A 20,350-nucleotide genomic window follows, 5' to 3' on the forward strand; every position below is an offset into this window, starting at 1 on the left:
GTAATTTAATAAGATTTATTGTTTGGGAATCTATTTTCACCTGCACAAATAGATCTCTGTCAGCACAGCTTAACTCCGAGTTGAATACTTGACATAATAACTACCTTATTCTAATTGTGCCGTTGTTATAGTATATTATGATAAATAACGCTTTGTAGTGAGAAAGTTATAATCAATGAGAGCGGTAAACTTAACATTGGCCACTCATATATTAACTTAGTTCCAGTAAATAGTCATCTGCTTGTTTGGCGTTAAGCACGGATCATTTGTGTGCGTGCGAATATTGCTCTTGTGTTCCTGTTGGTACCGGTATTCCCCTTGCAGATATGTCCAGGATTGAACGCTAATGAGATGCACGTTCCTCATGACAGGCATCACAAAGTGTCCTTATTAATAAAAATTCACCAAAACACACCAAATTATGTCAAATATGAAGTAATATGGAAATGTCAAATAACACAGTCAAACATGAAGTACTCATTAAACAATACCTGCGTTCAATCCTGGACATAAGTGTCCCCTTGGGGCGGTGAATAACTTCACTCACGCACAGAGAGAGAAGAACGTGTTGTTTTGAATCTAAAAATGATTTTCTTATTTGATTTTCAAGAAAGGCGTAACGTAACTAATAGTTTTATTTTTTGTACACGAAACCTGGCTAACCGAGCATTAAGTAAATTACTGGACCTTCCTAATGAACATAATACTCGTCAAATATATGCTAAAAATACTTTAAGGTTTTCTATGTTGTTCTATAATTGTGTAAGGACTTAAGGTTTGTGACAATATTGTGAAGGGTTCGTTTTATGTACTGTTCCCATCGAAATAGAACTGACAATAGATTTTCCTTTAAATTTTGTTTAATAGTTGTCCATTTCACAGAAACCTAGATTTTAAAATAAAAAGACAAACCCTGATTCAACTTGATCCTGACATACAGTGTTCTCGAGTCCAATCATATTTTTTACGAGTACTGGTTAAGTTCAGATTTCTGGCAAATGTTCATTTTTTAATGAAGGAAATTGGTTTATATTCATCTTATAGAAAGAAGGCGATTGCTAGACTAAAACTGCGAAAAAAAAGTATTGAAAGTCACCACACTCGTTTACAATAAAAAGGACGATTTATCTCTCTGGCGATCCAAGCCGCAGGGCGACCTTCACCGTTTGCAAGGTTTTTTAGCACTGGTCAAACAAAACAATAGACAAAGAACAGAAAAAATGCCCAAGCCTTAAGAACAATAAAGGTACAGGTTAAACAAGAACGAATGAAAATAGAGCTTTTAAAATAGTGAAGGTTAACTGATTTCACGTCAACTTTTTTCCATTTACCATGGAGAATCGAACGGTGAAGGAGGCATCTGTGAAAGACGTTCAGCGACGAACCCCCAACCCAAGAACACTTTGTAAGTTTGTCTTTGACAATGCCTACAGAAAAAAAAACGCACTAGGTTTGGCAAGACATTACGGATTTACTATCTGTATGGCTAAGATTTTCCATTAAGATCCCCTTCACAAATGAACCTGTTTTAGCCTGAAGTCTCAGTTTCCTACACAACTGTAATCTATTTTTTCGCCAAAGGTTCACAGAAGCGAATATTTAGCCTTTCACAGTTGGTATTGTAAATTTGAAAATGCCTACAGAAAAAATCGACATATAAGAACCTAGTGATTTAATAAGCTGTAAGGCTAAGATTTTCCATTTAGGCCTCCTTAACATAAGAACCTGTTTTAACCTAAAAAGTCAAACAGGTCACTTAAGTCTCGATACCCTACTTCTACTACCACTGTCAACTATTTTTCCTTAAAGGTTCACAGAAGCGTACATTTAGCCTTTCACAGTTTGCTTTGTAAGTTTGTCTTTGAAAATGCCTACACAAAAAACCTACGTATAAGAACCTAGTTAATAAGAACCTGTAAGGCTAAGATTTTTTTATTAAGATCCCTTAACATGAGAACCTGTATTAGCCTAAAGTGTAAAACAAATCATTAAAGTCTCAATTCCTTTCTACTACTGTCGACAATTTTCCCGCCAAAGGTTCACAAAAAAGCAATCATTCAACATTTTATAGTTGGCTGGTAGAACCCAGCACTAGAAATTACACAATTATTCCCCAAGGTGCAAAATAACCAATAGACGCAGCGGAAATGGCGTCCGGTAGAGGCATGTGCAGTAATTTAATGATATCTAAATTCATAATGTAAAATAGGCAGAGATCCTCGATAAAAGCGACTCTAAAAATGAATGATCCGGAGAGCTGAGATTGTGACTCGCAGTATTCTTCAAGGTATCTATCTGGCTTCACTCGAACAATTCGGTAAAGCATTGAAAGATAGTCAATTATGTATATTTTCATAGATTTTGTCAGGCTATCACAGTTGGATCAGTTATACTGCATCACAAGCTAGGCAAAAACAGTTGAGATTACACAGCACATTCTTAAACCGTTCAAAAGAAAATAACATGGACCAACCATGCTTCTCTAAATCTCCTTTCATATATTGCTGTTTCCCAAGTAACTTACAAACGTTCGTAATAATTCTAGGCAAAAAAATGATATTATGAGCGGCGAAGTCTCGGCGAAATTTTTTAGTTAGAAATCAAGAAGATTACGACAATATGATAAATAAATTCAGTGGTATTTAACAAGTCATTCGACCAGTGACTTCATAAACTCGGTTCCAGGGCCTGGTCACCGTTTGGCTCCAAAAACGGTCAATTTTGGCAGCGAAATACAGCATTGCCAAACAGTAAATTTCGCCATGATAATGCCTGAGACTACAAACCTGGCCGAAAAAAAAAAAAGAAAAAAAGAAACGCCGTTTTAATGATTCTTTTAGTTATGCTTGGATTTAGAATCAGAGTATAGTATTTTATGCCCAGAGAAATCCAGAGTCCAGGATTTTAAGCTAAAAATAAACGATTAAGCTATGGCTTACGTTGTAAATGGAGGCAGATATGATTCATATGATATTCTTTTTAATTATATAAACTGCAGTGGTTTAGCGAGTGGTAGCAAATTGATAAAAATGGTATCACACATGTGTGGACAAAAGTGATATCCACACATGCGTGATATCATTTTTGACCAATCATCTCGCAGTTTGCCACGTTCCAATGATCAATGAGGCAAAGTAAATCGATATTTAGTCAAAACATTTTCGGATCTTTCTCGGCAACCTTCGGCAATCTTCGGAAAAATTCGGAAAATGTTCGGAAACATTTGTACAACCTCCGGACAAAATTTTGAAAAAAACATCGTAATTAGAAGTTTTATATAATAAACAGAATAATACATGGTTGCTTGGATATATGAAATTTATCTTCTCGTTTTCAAAAGCGACACTCACTCGTTCGCTGCGCTCACTCATGATCTATCGATTTGAACACTCGAAGATAAATTTTATATCTCCGTGCAACCATGTATTATCCTCTATATTAAATACTTTATATGCAACTTGTGCTTTCTGTCTTCGCAGATTAAAGAATAGAATGGTTGCTACCTTTGCTTGACCATGAAGTATCACGTAGTGTATATTATAGTTTGTGTCGTTGTCTCGCTGTATATGGTGTTTCTCTTCAACCTTGCTCCAGTGTCGCCATGGAAACCAGCCCTGCGCCTTACTCTAAGAAACAATTCCAACTGGAGTGTCCACGACATTAACGAAAAAAGACAACAGCAGCAAAGGAAAAATGAAACCACGACTAAAATAGGGAGACACAGAGAGACTTCTGAGAACGAACAAGCACTTGAGTTCATAAACAAACGAAATAAAACACGATCAAGTAAACTCATCAGAAATGAACTGATTCGTCTGATTAGAAGGAAGAATGGAAACAAACATCCTCAGACGTTTGCTCCAAGGACAAACCTCATCATATTAAGCCCAGGTAGAGGAGGATCTTCTTTCCTTGGAGCAATGTTTGACAGTAATCCACACGTCATGTACTGGTTCGAGCCATTTTACACAGTATACCAAGAAATGAACTTATTGAACGGAACAAAGGAGCCAATACCCTACAAAGAAACTTGTATCAACTTAATCGACAGCTTCTTTAAATGCAATTTCAGTAATATCACCAAAGCTACGTTATTAAAACTTTCCAGGAACATTTTTCGCTATCGAAGTCAATCGCTGACTAGTGGGCTTTTATGCCCTGGCAAGAACAATACAAGATGTCTGCCGTTCTCAAAAACACTGCTTAGCAAGGCCTGTAACTCTTACAATTATACAGTTATCAAGATCCTGACTTCCCGTGTGCCGAACGGAACAATACAAAGTATCCAGGGGCTTTTCCAACAACAAGACAGATATGATGTAAAGATTATTCACTTGGTTCGCGACCCTAGAGCGGTGGTTTACTCGATGGCTAATTCAGTGAAATGGATAGAAAAAAACTACTCGCACGACGATTTTCGTTCATATGTTAGTAAGATGTGTAATCTTATAGAGCAGAATGTAAGAACTGGCTTGTTAAATCCTCCATCTTGGCTAAGAAATCGCTTTAAAGTAATTCGCTTCGAAGACATTGCAGTCAATACCATAAATAACGCGCACGAACTGTACAGATTCGCAGGATTTGATTGGTCGATAAGTGTTGATAAATGGATATCTGCTCATAACAGACCACCGAGCAATGAACAAGAAAGAGATGCTTATTCCCTTTACAGAAATGCTTCAGATGTTATTGACAAGTGGAAAAATGCACCAAAGGACTTTATAAGAGCTATTGAAGATATCTGTGGAAATTTAATGGATTTGCTTGGCTACGAAAAATTGATAAAGCAGGATAGAAAAATCATGTGAATTAATAGGCCATTTCCGAGTTACCCTTTGCCTCTGTTCCAAAACGAGTCCACGTGCGAAACCTTTTAACCGCCGCCTGGTTAGCTCGTTGGTAGAGCGCCGGACCGCTGTGCGGGAGGCGGGGCGAACCCCAGCCGGACCAGGGTAAAGCGGCGGGGGAATTGATATGAAAATGAGTTTCACCTTCAGGTCCATTTTCATGCAAATCAAACTCATTTTCATTTGAATGGTTTCGCACGTAGACTCGTTTTGAAACAGAGGCAAAGGGTACTCGGAAATGGCCTTTTTCAGTAGGAGCTTTTGTCGCAGTTTTGGTCGGTTGCCAATCAAAATGTGTACAGTTCACTCATTTATGGGCTGAAGATTATGATCTTGAGCCTACGAGAAGTGCAAAAACATTAACCATGTTAAGCTTACTCAGCACAAAACGAATAGCACACAAAATACGATTCGGGTAAAATAAGATCAAGTCTGAAACAACTAAGTATAGCTAAAGTAACAAGTTGCTCGAATGTGATTGATTCTTGTCCAGGCAGATTTTCCAGCAAGTTGTGGTTCGGACAGTTCAAACGAACCTTCGTCTCTTAACTCACCAAAAAATATGAATTAAAAAGAAACAGAAATTTGTGTCGTACAATTAACGGGTAACTGAGTCGGCTGATCCAGACTATTTTTTCGCTTTGAAGGTTAGTGCTTAGTTTAAGAAAAATACTTACATTTTGTTTTTCAATCTTTGGCAGCTTTGTTCGAGAAATGTGATTTTGTGGCCATTGTTTTGAATAATTTTTCTTTGTTCCTCAAGGAATTTAATTCCAGCAAATTCTGTGGCCTTTTTCCTTTCTCCCCTTTTGTACTGGATTCAATTTGTTTTTAAGGAATAAATAAACAAAATTCGATTTGGTTACCATGCAGTATCAGATCGCATAAGCTTATTACGTACTGTCTAGAGAGTCCTTTGAAATGACGTCACACCTGTGACCTCTGTGGCCGAAAACGCATGCGCTCTTGGTGCTCGTCAGTGGAGAGGTTCTTTTGTGTATGACGGAGACCAAAGAAATTTGACGCCGAGAGCCAAAAAAATTGCCAAAGAAGACTGATCGAGGGGCGAAGAGGGCCGGAATTTGTATTGACATTATTTTAATCAGAGTACTCATTTTCTGGCATTTTTTGTGCATCAATGCACTGTAAAGCAAATGTGTGACTTGACTAAGGAAATAATCAATTGTATAGGGTTAGTATCTAACTTAGAGACTGTATGCTGTTTAATGATATATTTTGAGGAGTTGAAAACACAACGCCACTATTTTTAACTTTGAAGAAAGAACAAGGCAGAATCACTGTACAATGCCACCACACTTGAGATATTGGATATGTGGTTGTCGATAAAGAATAAAGCTTCATTAGCAGAGAAACCAACAAAGTATGATACTTCCGCTCTGCTCTCTCATGAAACAATATTGAACAGCCGGGGTGGGGTGGGAGAGGACAAGTTAGTGATAATCTGCAACGTGTTTCAAGGCCTCTCTTCTGTTGCTGTCCTGTCAAACAAAAAATCTGTTGTATCACATTTGCTATTTTGGTATTTGTTTTAAAGGTTTCCTGTTTTGTCAATCTGCTTTATTGTAAAGATCGACACGCGAACAAAGTTAGACCTTCGTGACGTAACAGATATACTGTTGACGTAAAGCGTTTCAATTGTGCGTGATCGATCTCGCAAATAACAAGCTCCATTTCCTGAAACAAAGCTCGGAGTCAAAACAAAGCGTGGTTTGGCAGGGTCAAAACTTGAACCAAGCTGAAGAACTATGGCTAAATTTAGAATTGGAAAATACATCACAGACATATTATACGTCAAGATAATCGAAGATAAATACGGCCTTTTTCTGTGTTCATTACGATCCCTTGTTGTTATATGCTCTTTGTTTGGAGCACAACTTAACTGTACATGTTAAACATACATTAAACAGAAATACATGTATATGTAAATAAGTATTTTGTTATTACCGAGACGAAAGTATTGCAATTTAACTTTTCGTTAAACAAATTTTCCAACTTGGCGAGTTGATTCCGTGGGATTCTATTTTAACTTGTAGGAAGAGATCCCAATATTTACAAAGCGGGCAATTCCGAATGAAATACTTAAATAATAAAAGCATGGGCGACTCATTTTCTGTTTGCGCCGTTGTTATGGTGTATAATGATTGATGGCGCTTTGCGGTGGAAAACCTCGTATCATTGAGAGTAGTAAACTCAACATTGACCACTCATATATAATTTTAGTTCCACTATGTCTTCTGAGTGTATAGTCCTTTGCTTGTTTTGCGTGAATCACGGGTTGTTTGCGTGCGTGCTGATATTGTATTTGTGGACCAGTTGTTAATGCCCTCGGGCCGGTGAATGGATTTCGTTGACGCACAACGAGAGAAGTGTGTGTTGTTTTGAATCTTTAAAAAATGTTTGTCATATTTGATTTTTAAAAACGCATACAGTGGCTAATAAACTCTTCATTAGTGCCGATTGTTTTATATTCTGTTTGTACACTCCCAGGAGAATTGCGTTTTGACAATCACACCCATTCGATCTTTGCACGTCAAACTATATATTGAATTCCGACGGTAATTTTTTTTATAAACTTGGCTAACCAAGCATTAAATGAATGAGTCGACTTCCTTTGATGCTAATAGGTTTTCCGCGTTGTTTTATTGTGTCAAGATTTCAGAGTTTGCGGCAATACTGGGAAGGGTTTCGTTTCTAAGCGTGTGTCTCGCAAGATTTGGACAATCAAAGTTCATTCACCATGGAGAATCGAACGGTGAAGGAGGCATCTGTAGAAGGTGTTCAGCGACGAACCCAACCCAAGAAACACTTTGTAAGCTTTCTCATATTTATCAATGTCTAACAAGTAATTCAATGAATCGATACGCAATTCCAAATTGTCGTTCTTTGTATCGTCAAATGTAAGCGGTTTGGATAAGTTCGCCTTGAGAGAATGACACGTTTTACCATACAGGCCATTTCTAGGTACATTTTCTAAACAATCTTTAGGAGCAAAAGTTGTTTCGAGTTCTGTTATGCATGGTATTTGCTTTATCAGCATGGACACGAGCAGTACACGAGTATTTTTCTAACACAATATTGATTTTAGCGTTTCCGAACAAAAGATAACTTACTGATTAAAGAAATTAGATTGATAAAGTCCACTAGTCTAAAATCTTACGATCGACTTTAATTTCAGACGAGTGAACATTGATTGCTGCGTAGAGCTGCAAATTACGCGAATGCTAATTTCTGGCCTTGTTTATAAGAATTGAGGGAAAAAACTAGTAACTAACTTTCGTTTTACCATAAAACAGATATATCCGCTGGCTTTGATGCTAACTTCTTGGTCATCAATGGGCTTTTTTATTACACTAAATAAGAAAATTGTTATTACTTTTGAAATCGTTATAAGGTATAAATATGTAAACAAATGGCGGTATGAGTGAATCCGGCTTTACGCTTGATAACATTTAAATGTACATACTCAGCAAATTAATCAAAAATGCTGAAACGGAACTGCTTGTTAAAAACAGAAGATTTAAAGAACTTTCAGTGAGTTTTTTTAATTTTCTAGAATTATTGCACCAAATTTTAAAACTTGCACTAAGTTAATAGCATTGTGCTATCTACTAGAGAAGAAAAAATATTACATGAAATAAAATTGATCTCACAGGACTTTAATGAACTATGAATGCCAATGGAGATTGAAAAATGGCACTATTCCTTAATTTTTAATTTATTTAAAAGTCTTAATGGTTTTTTATTAAGCTGTTTTTTATTCTTTTTTCCCCAGATGTTTTGTGTCAAGGTTTCATGGTCGGATGGCACAGTGAATCTGATTTATAGAAGATACAGTGAATTCCTTCATCTGCAGGTACTGTAAACATAATTCATAACATCATGGTCATAATGTGACACAAATTTTTAATTCAGCCAATTGATTGTCAATTCAAAGCCTATTTTCTATTTTCAACGGTATTGTGAATGACCCAAAGAGAGAAAGGATAAAATTCTAATAATAATAGTTTCTAATAAGATAGACCAATAAGAATGTCCTTTAACCTCGAAAAATGACTATCATCTTAGAGAGTTGTTAAGGAACCTTTTTTCCTAAGTGTTCGTTTACGTAAAACATATTTTGTGTTGTGTATTAAAAACCTTTGAAGTTTTTCTTTATAGCACGGAGTCAAATATGCTTTTTCCTTTAATTAAATTACTGAGTTGTGACAATTGCATTAGTAAGTTTTAATTGAAAAAGGCGCAAATATAATGCAAACATGATTTTTTTTTCTGAATTGCCCGCTCGCGGAGGCAACTCACCGCAGTACATGTACATAGAACAGAACAGGTCGTTTTTTTGTAATACAGAAATGATGTTGATATGGGCTCAGTAAGATACTTAAGGCAGAATATGTAATATGTTACAGTAATAAAAGCATTATCGCCTAATTATGAAATAATTGCCGCTTATCTAGTTTCCTTCAACCCAACCGCCGTGGTCGAGGTATTCTCTTTGAAACGTAACATTGGTATTCTAATGTGGATAAAGGGGCGCTCCATCAATTTCAAGCACGCACCAGACATCTTTGAAGCTTGAAGACTCCAGGGCATTGTATTGTTCAAAGGCGTCCCTGCTGTTTAGTTTAAGTTCAGCCCAGACATCGCTGTTGTGTCGCAGTGTGGTTTATTCCTAAGCATTCCTAAATGACTAAACAAATTACAGACAAATCATGATATTATTACATCTGAAGCCAATACAAAACATGAAAAGTCACGCTTAATTTCTAAAAGTCACGAAAAACCCTTTACAAAAAGTAGACTCCAAACACGCACCGTTAATTTAGCTGTAAAGTCTCTCTTTTATAATCGCTTTATTTACGACATTGTTACAATATACATTACGAGACCAACAGTAGAATGGGCTGGTTTTTTTTCATGCATTCATTCAATTGTGCTCGATTTTGACAGATTTAATTTGTTCCATGCGTAGTCAATAAACCTCTCGGTGCTTTTGTTTCGTGGAAAGTTTGATGCGCAAAAGCCAATATATGAAAAACAAAGAGAGAAAAAGAAATCCCGAATGAAAAAAAAAAAACATTTTAAAAACTTAATTCGAACAGAGGGTATAAAGAATATGATATGAGGGGGTTAGAAGCAAGGTGGCCAACCGTTCCAAAACTGCGAATTGCAACTGGGAAAACCCAAAATACTGTCAAAGTGTGCTTCATACTCAGAGAATCATTAAAAGAAATTTAAAATATTTGCTATGTTTTGGCAAAGGGTCAATTTTATTGCATTTTTAAGCAAAATGGGTAGTTTTCAGGTGCATTTATCTTGAGATTGCTCACTTTGCTTTGAGCTCCTCATATGCAGTGAGTATTGTCGTACATCTGCGTACGTGCATTTATGTGGTGCGACATTTGGCCAATTTCATAATAGACTTGGTTATTGTTAAAATAATTTGCACAATTACCATAAGATTAAGTATTCTTTGTATTCGAATTTTTACAACGTAGATGAGCTTTGTGCTCATGTTAAGACGTGGTAAAACAGATCTTACTAATGTGGCCGTGTTTTAACTTATTTTAGACCAGGGCTTTCTTAGAAGCCGTTCAAACTTCGTTGAAATAATGAATCGGTCCAATGCGTTTGTTTGCCTTTGAAAAAAGTGTTAGCTTTCAGTTTCGATGTTCTCATCTCGTCTTTGTATTAGTTTTCGGTTTTTAAAATTTTGGCTCTCGTAAGTATAGAACTGCTGGTAAAGAATGTTCCATGTTTTGAGTTGATAGCACTTGTAAATTAACAAGCGACAGCTCTGCTCGGTAGACATGGCTGAATAGTCAAGGAATAGTAAATATCATGGGGTAATTTATACAAATGTTCTTCTAGTCTGGTGTCAAAAGTTCAGTTAAAGCTAAAAATACTCATGGAAATATGCCTTAGTTTCCCTGAGCAGTACAAAGGTTGAATCATCGATACTTCGGCAAACATAGCTTATTGAAGTTAAGTCTAAGAACGTAAACTGCTGTTTACAAGAGTTATGAAGGTCATTAAGATATTGAACATCTTGTAACTTGAAGTGCTCTTAAACCACTGTTTGTAGCGGCCTTAGTGACAAAGCAACGTATGAATTCTTGTGGTACCACCCAGAGATATTTTCATCGATTTCTAATTTTTCATACCAATTTGTTATTGCATTACTCGTCTATTTGGCAAGTTTCATCGAGATTGAGAAAGCCGTAAATTTTAATTACTGACTACTTGAATGAAAAAATAAATTGCGTGTTTTTTTCTTAGGCGAGCGTCATTCTTTTTGTGCTAACTCAACATCTAAATGCAAAGTCATTCAGCGGCTTAAGTCGTAAAGATAAAGAAAAATGACCATCAAGGAGGAATTTAATTGTCTTGAAAGATAATTCCATAAAATCCATGTTAGAGTGCAATCAATACATGTAGGAGTCAAAACGTATTTTCACATTGGCCACTGGAGTGTGGAATGGCTTATTAAAATTTTTAATTATTCAGTTCAGTTAATCGACAAGAATATTAGGTTTGAAGTCATTTCTCTATCACTTGGATCAACAAATACTATAAAATACGTAATACGATAAGCAAAAAGCAAAAGAAAAGTCGGGGGCTGTTTATGTTAGTTACACCGAATTGTTGTGGCGCGCGGCGATGCAGACTTCACATTTGCGTCACTGCATGGCAAACCTTCGGTCACATTCTTAATTAGGTGAAGGAAAAGGTCACTCTGATATAATTAAAATTCCTATTTTCTGTACCTAAAGACGTCAAACGCTTCCGTGTGTATAAATAATATACCTTCTACTCGAAAATATCTATGATCGAAAATTTACCGCGAATACCCTGTAGGATAATGATATTTTCCTGTTTAGCAATTGTCATAGCAATGGTAAGATGGGTACTTATGCAAAAGGTAACAAAAACTGTAAATAAAAGACTGACAAATACATATTTTTTCTTTCAAGAAATTAATCTAACCATGGCTTGATCGTGGTCAGTTTCAATGCCCTCGATCAGGTGGACTAAGACAAACTTAAATTTTAGAAATAAAGACATTCAAGCTGCGTTCACATTTAACCCGAAACATGTTTAGAAAACATGTTTCAACGGAACATGTTTCATCTAAACATGCTTGTTATTACATTGTTCACATTAGGTGTTAGTTTCAAACACGTTTCATGCCTGTTGTGTAATTTATGCGGCTTCACGGTTCATGCATAAATCTTCACCGTAAAAATATAGCTCGAAATTACAATAAAGTTTCCATCAAATCTTTGTCTTTCTGTCTATTTTCAAGCCCTTCGATGAAGCAGGGCTTTCAAGCGTTTAGCAAGAAGACAGTATTGTCCGAATTTGCACTATCAGTCGGTAGCAGAAGATTTTTATTTTGTGAAGTTTGTTTTTCAATTGCAATGCTACAATGCTGCGTGCTTGTAGCCGCCGTCGTAATCTTTCGTGGCGATATTTTGCCAAATATTCTGCTTTCTATTCGTCACCGATAATTCATATTGTATCGCTTTATTTGCCCATATTTTAAATAAACATTTGGTCTCATAGAAAGCCCAAATTTGAAGCTTTTGGGCACCGCCTCCTCGCCGCATGTCCGCCATTTTTAACTTGTTTAGTCGATCATGATTGAAACTACCTCGTGAGGTAGTTTCAATCATGATCAGACTAATCATGTTTCAACATGACGCGCATGCACTGCCTGATGTGAACACTTCACAGCGAAACATGTTTCATTCGTGATCAGACTAATCATGTTTCGGCCTAATGTGAACGCAGCTTAAGACATTTCTAATAAATCTAGAGTCGGTCACAAAAGAAAAACAAAATGCCAAAATAACTGAATTACTTTATGATTTAAACTTGATTATAATTTTTTTAACATTGTTTTTTTTTTGTGGTTTTAGACAATTTTGTTTCAAGCATTCCCTGGCTCGCTTGGCAGACCAGGTTCCAAACGCAAGTCCATCACACCACTTCCAAGTGAGTTCATAGATCTTTATATATTTTCTTCTACTGCTAATCAACCATAGAATTAAGAAGAATTTTTATATAGCGGGAATTTTTTCCCCGACAACGTGCGTTCTCATTGGCTACTTCGAGGACATATGACATCCAACAATAAAACTGTTTCCCGCCAAAAGTCTCTGAGTGGGCGACATGGCCAAATCTTTGACGTCAGAGGGTACTAACAGTGTACTGCTGCCCGCGAAGACTTCGTTTTGTTATATAACAAATCACTTAATGACTGGTTCCCAGGGAAACCAGTTAATTTTGTTTCTCCCGAATCTCAGGCCCCGTCCACACTGACCCGGGTAAATTTGAAAACGCATCTTTTTTTTTACCCGGATAGGCCAACCGTCCACACTAAAACGGCGTTTTTGGTCACCGAAAACGGAGCTTTTTAAAAACGCTCTCTAAAGTGGGTATTGTTTTCAAATTTACCCGGGTTAATGTGGACGCAAAACATTTTACCCGGCGTTTTCAAATTTACCCGGGTCAGTGTGGACGGGGCCTCAATGTTTCCCTCGGCTCCGTCTCGGGAAACATTTTGATTTTCGGGAAACAAAATTAACTGTTTCCCTCGGGACCAGTCATTTAGTGTTGAATGTTGTGTGAATATATTTTTATAGTAATTGGCAGAATTCTAGGGTGCACATTGTGAGCTTTTGATAATGAGAATGCAGATCATGAAAATAAACGTGTAACTCGCAGCTTGAGGCAACTTTAATTTGGAAAACTTAATGAAATTGCCGTGACGTTTTCAATTAATGAAAATTGGAGAGTTGTAAAAAGTCAATTGGAACATTTGGATGAAATTGTCGATGAATTTATCGGCTTCAAGCAGAAAACAATGATTTTAAAAGCGTTCACACTTGTGTACAATTTCGCAAGAAAATGCGAGAGTTGCTACCCGCCCATATTTTGCCTTGGTCTGCACTCATAAACCATAAACGCGACGCCATTCAACGTCCAGAACTTTGTGTTTTGGAATTGTTAAGGCATCATTTCGGTTGGGGGGGGGGGGGGTATGGTATATCAGAGTGTACACCATTCAAAATGCAATCAATTTGTTAAATAGCCAAGGGTGCCTTTTGCGGCCCATGGCATAATGAGTACGGATTAATTATAATTAGCCAAGAGTTGCCAATCGGAATACACGAGTAACATTATTTACTGATTTACAGTTGTTTAAAAAATATTCCTAGGTGATGTTTATTTCAGCGGTGGGATTTTTGTTTTTGTTTTTTTTTTTCTTTTTTTTTTTTTTTTTTTTTTTAAATTTTTTAAAAAACAAAAAAAAAAAAAGAAAAAAAAAAAAAAAAAAAAAATTGAATTTTGATTTTGTTTTCGATCATTTTAGATTCAGTAACAACACGCGTAAATGTTGGTGAAACAATTTTCAGAAGAATGGAACAAGTCAACTTTTTTCTTAAGGTTAGTACCTTAATTAATATATAACTAGAAGTTACATAGACTAGTATCCCATATAGGGCTATTAACAATGCTCTTATTCGCCTCATACCACAGCACGCGTTCGCTGGCTTGAATCACTGAGTTAAAATTTTTACGACACAACTCATTTTTTCTGGATTTGATTAGCTGCTCAAAGACGCTACCAGCGGAAGAAAAAAACTGGAAGTGAGCGCGAGCGTGGAGCTCGAGGAATTGGGTGAAGGTGTGGGGTGGGGGGCGGTGGCTAGGGACTACTTCCCCTAACAAACTTTGCGCCCCCTCCCCCCCCTTTCACGGTTCTTGGTGTTGTTTTTTCGCATTAATAAAAAAGGGGGGGAGACAGGCTATGAGGGATCTAGGATTTGATAGTTTAGCGTAATCTGTTTTGTTACAGTTGTCGTTAATTTTGTTGTTGGTAATATCTTCAATTTTTACTTTGAAGAAAAGTCGCCCTTTGATTTTCTTTTTACAGGAAATTTTGTCGCTTGAGTATAACGTTTCACAGTCACAGCATATCCGGCGATTTTTGACTCCAACACAAGAAGACTTAGAACCGCGTCCACAGCCGAGGTAAGAAGAGGCAAACCATCAGCCTACTCAGCAGATCGTTAATACAGACCATAACTAACTTACTTTACAATATGGCCGGTAAAATTACTCTGGGTAATGCCTTAGGGAGAGGTAAAATCTTTACAAAGATCTCAAAAATTGATTGTGGACCTACGAAAATTCCATAGCTCAAAAAGTTCTGACGGTGACCACTGATTCCGAGAATTGCCGATTCATTGACTTCAGAAGATTTTTGAAAAATCCCGAAAGTCAAAACGACCGGTGATAATGGCTTGAAATCTCTACAGTTGTTTAGGCTTGATAGTTGCCTTTCAAAAAATAAGCCATTTTTTCGTGAAAGCATCATTCAATTCTAGATTTCTTTTTAGGAATTTCAAATGTGGGACACGCAAGTCTTTGTAATAAAGGAAGTAAGTCTACTCGATAAAATGCTGCAAACTAATAACATAATTTCCTACTTAATGTTTAGGAGGGTGCGTTTTAAGAAGAAAACCGGTAGAAGAAGAAGTAGTAATTTCACGCAGACGGTGAGAAGGCTTCAGAAGTTTGGAAAGACCAGAGTATGTAAGTAATCGCCAAAAAGTTGGTGGGTATTTAATAATTAATGTTGATATTTGGTGTGTGCCCATAATAACAATTTTATTGTAATACGTAGTTGAAGATTAGCTGATTGTGTATGTTGTTAAACGACTGGGGATGAATTGCAAAATATGGTCGAAGCAGGGTGATATTACAACGAGATAATCTTCCATATCGTCTTCGTACTTTTAACTTACTTATCTTTGCTATATCTTTTTCAGTTGGTAACAAAATAAGTTCTCCAATAGTCCTGGAGCACTTTGTGGTCATGGAAGATTATAACAAACAAGCCAAGAGCGATATTAATTTGAAGAAAGGAAAGACTGTTGACGTTATCGAGAAGCGAGAATGCGGTAAGTGTATGACAATCACTTTGTTACTTAGCAACCTCCATAATCCAGTGGCCACGCTCGCGGGCTCAGATCGTCTAAATGAAGAATGAAGCCAAACGAGCTTACTGAAATTTTTTGAAATTTTTATTTAAAAAAAATATTCCAAAAAAAAATTATATTTAAAAAAAAAAAATTTTGTTCAATTCTTTTTCCTGTTTAGAAACACCTAAGATTCAACCCGAAATATTTCGTATTGATGGCGTAGCTCTGAATCATTAAATGGTTGAAGCACGCGAAGAAAGACCTTTAAGCAACAAACTGTTACATAGTACGAAATCCGCCAAGCTGGATGGCAAGCAACGCACCAGGACATCTAAAACAAAAAAGTCAAGCTAGACTGGTTGAAGAAGCTTTGTTTTGGAGGCTGCCTTATTTTTTTTACAGCATGTCGCACTTGTACCACGTGGCTGCTTGTTGCAAAAGGTCTTTTAAAACTAAGCAACAATCAATAAGAGACATGTGCCCCTTCCTTTTTTACGGCTGCACGCAGGCTCTTAGAGACACCACATGAACATTTAATAACAATTTTTTTAACATGAAAACAATTTTATAGGTTGGTGGCTGGTTGAGTCTGAAGGAGAAGTGGGTTGGGCTCCAGCCTTGTTTCTTGAGCCCGCAGACGAAATGGCAGATGGGTCAAATGCTTTGAAATTCCCTATTGGCAGAGGTATGATTGTAGTCTTGTCTTTAAATGACGCGATTCGCGTCGGATTTAAGTTATGGTTACCAATTTCTTAGATTTGATGCAATTTTAAGTATTATTTTATGCATTTCTAATGTGTCTTTTATCACGCAGGTGAAATCTACGTCACATCTAAACGTTACGTTGCTGTTGAAGACGACGAGCTGAGCTTTGAAATTGGGGTCAACCTGCAGATTGTGGAAAAGAACTTCGATGGATGGTGGAAGGCCTCGTGAGTAACTGCAATTATGTGATCGATGATAATGTCATGTTGCAGTAGTGCTCAAAATAATTGCTTATATTTAAATGGTCACACACTAGGGTTTCATCCACAGACTGAAAAATAAGAAGCATAATTAACAACACCATATGGAAGTCCTGCTTGATCATGCATTTGGCTTTATCCACAAACGTAAAATTTAGAGTCACCATGTAACAACATAACAACATAACAACATAACAGCTTTCACCTCAATAGTCAAACATTGGGGTTTCTTCCACTGACTCAAACTGGTTTTGTCTCACTCTATTTCACCTTAGGCTGACTCCTTGAGTGCGAGGGTAAATAAGGAAAATGTGAGGGGATTATCACATGATTATGGGTCGATGGTTTAAAGGCTCCTTTTACTGGTTGTGCTCCTTGTTTGCTATTTTGACGGTTTCTTATTACGTTTCCGGTTGTATTTTTGCTCTTAGATACCTTGGCAGAGAAGGTTGGGTGCCTGCAATGTACTTGAAAAAATTAGGAAGTGATCGAAGGAGATCTAGAACAGGACGAAGGAAATCAAGATTGTTTTCTTCACATGAGCTCAGGGATGAAATCGAAGAAGATGAGGTTATTCAAGGTAAGAAAGTTTAAAATGATTGGCGATGCGTTGTGTGAAAACTATTCTCATTTTTCAAAAAGATAAACGGCCAACGCTTTGCGGGAAGACCTTATAATGAATTCCCATGTAAAAGAGACAAGAGTGCTCGTTGGATAACTTCAATGAAGCCTCGATGTTAAATGAAGGACAGAAAAATAAAGCAGGCGTCTGTTTAACCAATGCCCACCCTGGAATTCTTTCTGATTTTTGCTTAATAAAGGAAATTAAAGAGAATTTATTTTTGTTCTGACAGAAGTTCCTGAAGAAGAGAATACAGAAGACAAACAGGTAAGACTAGCCGGATAAATATTTGGACAGAGTCAATAAGCAAATTTTAATATATTTTTCTGGCTCTTGGTGGAAAACGACCTAATTTGCTGTAGCTTATAGTTCCTTGCCCCCGGGTTGGAAAAAGGGCCGCCTAATGTGCTGCACAGGACGGCAAAAATAAGAAAATGATGGTTCTTAATTGCAATGTCTTCGGGTAGAGAGGTCCACGTTCGAGTCTTGGGCCGGGTTGTTGTCTTGTGCTCTTGGGCAAGGCACTCAGTTCTCACTGTTCCTCTCTTCGCTTAAATGGTTCCCGGCGCATTGATAGGGCCGCCAGATTAAGTGATAGAAAAGAAGTAGTAGATCCTCGTGCTGTACCCAACCAAAATAAGATGCAGCACTGATGCGCTACTTGGATCCTGTAATAAATTGTATTAGAACCGACTTTAGCCCTAATTAAGCGACTAAAACACACCGGTTAATTTTTTGCAGGAAAAAAAGGTGACTCTGCCAAGAAAAATTTCACAACAAGTGATGTCAGCATTTGGCAAAAAAAATTCCAAGGGCTCGACAAGTTCTCATCAGAATTCCCAAGATGCTGATGATGGTGACGTCGATGGAGTTGCTAAGAGAAAAACATCCCAAGACGACCATAAAACCATAGATACAATGGTTGAAATGAGCACCGTGTTCCTGCAGTTGCATAAGAAAGAGCCGAAAGTAAGTCCAAGCCCAGGAACTCCAGGAAAGTCTCAAACGCTACCCGTACAAAGAAGCCCAAGACTTGAACAAAAAAGCCCAAAACCTACACTGCAGCGTAAAGCAGTCAGCTCTGTGGTTGCTCCTACCTTTGTTCTTGGATCATTAGATGGGCAACTTGAAGACGGATCCAAGGACGATATGTCTCTAGGGAATGGGCGAAGTCGAAGTTTGGATTCAATGCCTACATTCAGTTTGAACCAAAACGTCAATCCACCGGAATCAAAATGGAAGCCTGAAATCAAGAATGCATTTTCGCCATCGCTCGCATGCGTCACTGAGAGTCCTAAACCAGATCAAGATGCAGCTGAAAACAGCAAAACAGATTCAAGCCCTCAGTCAACTAGCGTGGCCAACGATCTTTCTCTCCCCAACTCAAATTTAACTTTGGTGGACGAGAACGACTCTTCTGATTTGCAAAACGAGACTAATAATGACTTGAATGACGTTGACTCGCGCGACAAAAGATCCGAAAGTACCTCTTCCACAAAGCTCGCACAAAGTCCAGACGTCGAGGAGCCTGTTGACCTATCGAGACATTTTAAAACAATTTCATTGGGTGGAGATTCGCCAAGATTTCATTCACCAAAGAGAACCCCTCCTGTACCGTCCACAATATCTCAAAACTCAATTTTCGACTCACCCCGGACTGCAGCTCCCAGGCGAATTCCCCCTGTGCCCAATGGTAACAGTACCTTTCCCAGAGGGGCCAACACCGAATTTGACCCGGATGAGAACCATAGAAACCCGCAGTCAATCGACCGAAAGATTATCCGCCAACAGTCGTTTGAAAAGGAAACAGCCGTAGAACTTAATGAAGAAATCCAATTTTGGCCAAGCTCAAGTGATGAATCAGAGCCCGAATTGGCGCAATTATCTTTTAACCAAGTCGTCCTTCATCGCAAAACAAGCAAGTCTCCTGCGATCGTGGTTGATGAAACAGAGAAGATTTCTAATGGAGAAGAAGAAGGAGGAGAAGAGGAAACGGATGAGCATCCTAATGAAGATGAAGATCATGATCTTAATGATAGCGTAAACTCCACTGAAAGCCTTGAAATCCAGATAAAAGTGCCGCCAATAAAAGACGATGAATCCACTGACATCTATTGCGCATTTGAAGATTGTGAAATTGACGACGAAATGCACCTGTCCAAAGGAGAGTACGTCAAAGTTTTAGAAAGAGCATCTACGGGATGGTGGCTGGTACGGAACGAGGAAGGACTAAAAGGTTGGGCTCCATCTAACTTCCTTTGTCCTGCACCCCAAGTAACAGGAAATACAGAATGTCTTGTATCAACAGATGGAGGACCATGTGCTACCGAAGAGGAGTGTAAGCCGCAGATGTCATGCCGTATTATCGAGGATTACAAGGGCGATCCGTATAACGAAGAACTAGATCTCCGCAAAGGAGAGTTTGCGCATGTTTTGCACAAAAGTGAAAGCGGATGGTGGTGTATACAAGATGAGGATGGGGAGATTGGATGGGCTCCTTCAAACTATCTAGAAGTGTTTGAAGATGAAGATGATCATGAATACATAATTCACGTTGGAAAGTGAACTGTGACACAACACTTACTCGCGTTAGATAGTGAACTGTAACATAGCATTTACTTACTTACTGCCGTGACAAGAAGTGCTTTTAAAGCCGGGACAAGAATAATTTGCTAGAAAGTCAATAGACTTTCACAAGGATATGACTGCCGTAGACCCTTTGCGCGTACTACAAAATCAGCCATGCAGAACCTCACGCCAAGTACGCAGTGAGACGTCCAGAACAAAGCAACTCGTGCCAGCCAAGCTTGACCTTCTTATATTGACTGCCTTGCTGTGTAGTCTGTGGCCCGGTAAGGTGTTTCTGACATGTGCCAGGTATAAAAAGGGTATTTAAAATGTTCA

At 37.8% G+C, this 20,350-nt stretch overlaps 2 protein-coding genes across 2 annotated transcripts; both read left to right on the top strand.

Moving 5' to 3' along the window:
* Positions 1-3,515: 3,515 nt before the first annotated feature.
* LOC144640525 (carbohydrate sulfotransferase 6-like) lies at positions 3,516-4,808 on the top strand. Its single transcript, XM_078499635.1, has one exon. It carries the CDS (start codon positions 3,516-3,518, stop codon positions 4,806-4,808), a length of 1,293 nt encoding a protein of 430 aa, XP_078355761.1.
* Positions 4,809-7,476: 2,668 nt separating this feature from the next.
* LOC144642528 (uncharacterized) lies at positions 7,477-20,280 on the top strand. The gene is made up of 12 exons (XM_078501499.1): positions 7,477-7,677; positions 8,641-8,721; positions 12,788-12,863; positions 14,245-14,318; positions 14,809-14,906; positions 15,376-15,470; positions 15,707-15,838; positions 16,431-16,544; positions 16,674-16,791; positions 17,256-17,404; positions 17,679-17,713; positions 18,188-20,280. The coding sequence occupies exons 1-12, from the start codon at positions 7,606-7,608 to the stop codon at positions 20,009-20,011; spliced, it is 2,868 nt and encodes a 955-aa protein (XP_078357625.1). The 5' UTR covers positions 7,477-7,605; the 3' UTR covers positions 20,012-20,280.
* The last annotated feature ends 70 nt before the right edge of the window (positions 20,281-20,350 follow it).

This window comes from Oculina patagonica, chromosome 2 (assembly GCF_052425735.1).
Source record: "Oculina patagonica isolate OP01 chromosome 2, crgOcupat, whole genome shotgun sequence".
Taxonomy (NCBI): domain Eukaryota; kingdom Metazoa; phylum Cnidaria; class Anthozoa; order Scleractinia; family Oculinidae; genus Oculina; species Oculina patagonica.

Bases quoted from the DNA above. Each gene is read 5' to 3' on its own strand.
- LOC144642528 (XM_078501499.1), top strand. From the start codon at position 7,606: ATGGAGAATCGAACGGTGAAGGAGGCATCTGTAGAAGGTGTTCAGCGA. The intron at 7,678-8,640 runs GTAAGCTTTCTC...TTTTTTCCCCAG, and splicing joins CCCAACCCAAGAAACACTTT to ATGTTTTGTGTCAAGGTTTC. The intron at 16,792-17,255 runs GTGAGTAACTGC...TTTTGCTCTTAG, and splicing joins GATGGATGGTGGAAGGCCTC to ATACCTTGGCAGAGAAGGTT.
- LOC144640525 (XM_078499635.1), top strand. From the start codon at position 3,516: ATGAAGTATCACGTAGTGTATATTATAGTTTGTGTCGTTGTCTCGCTG.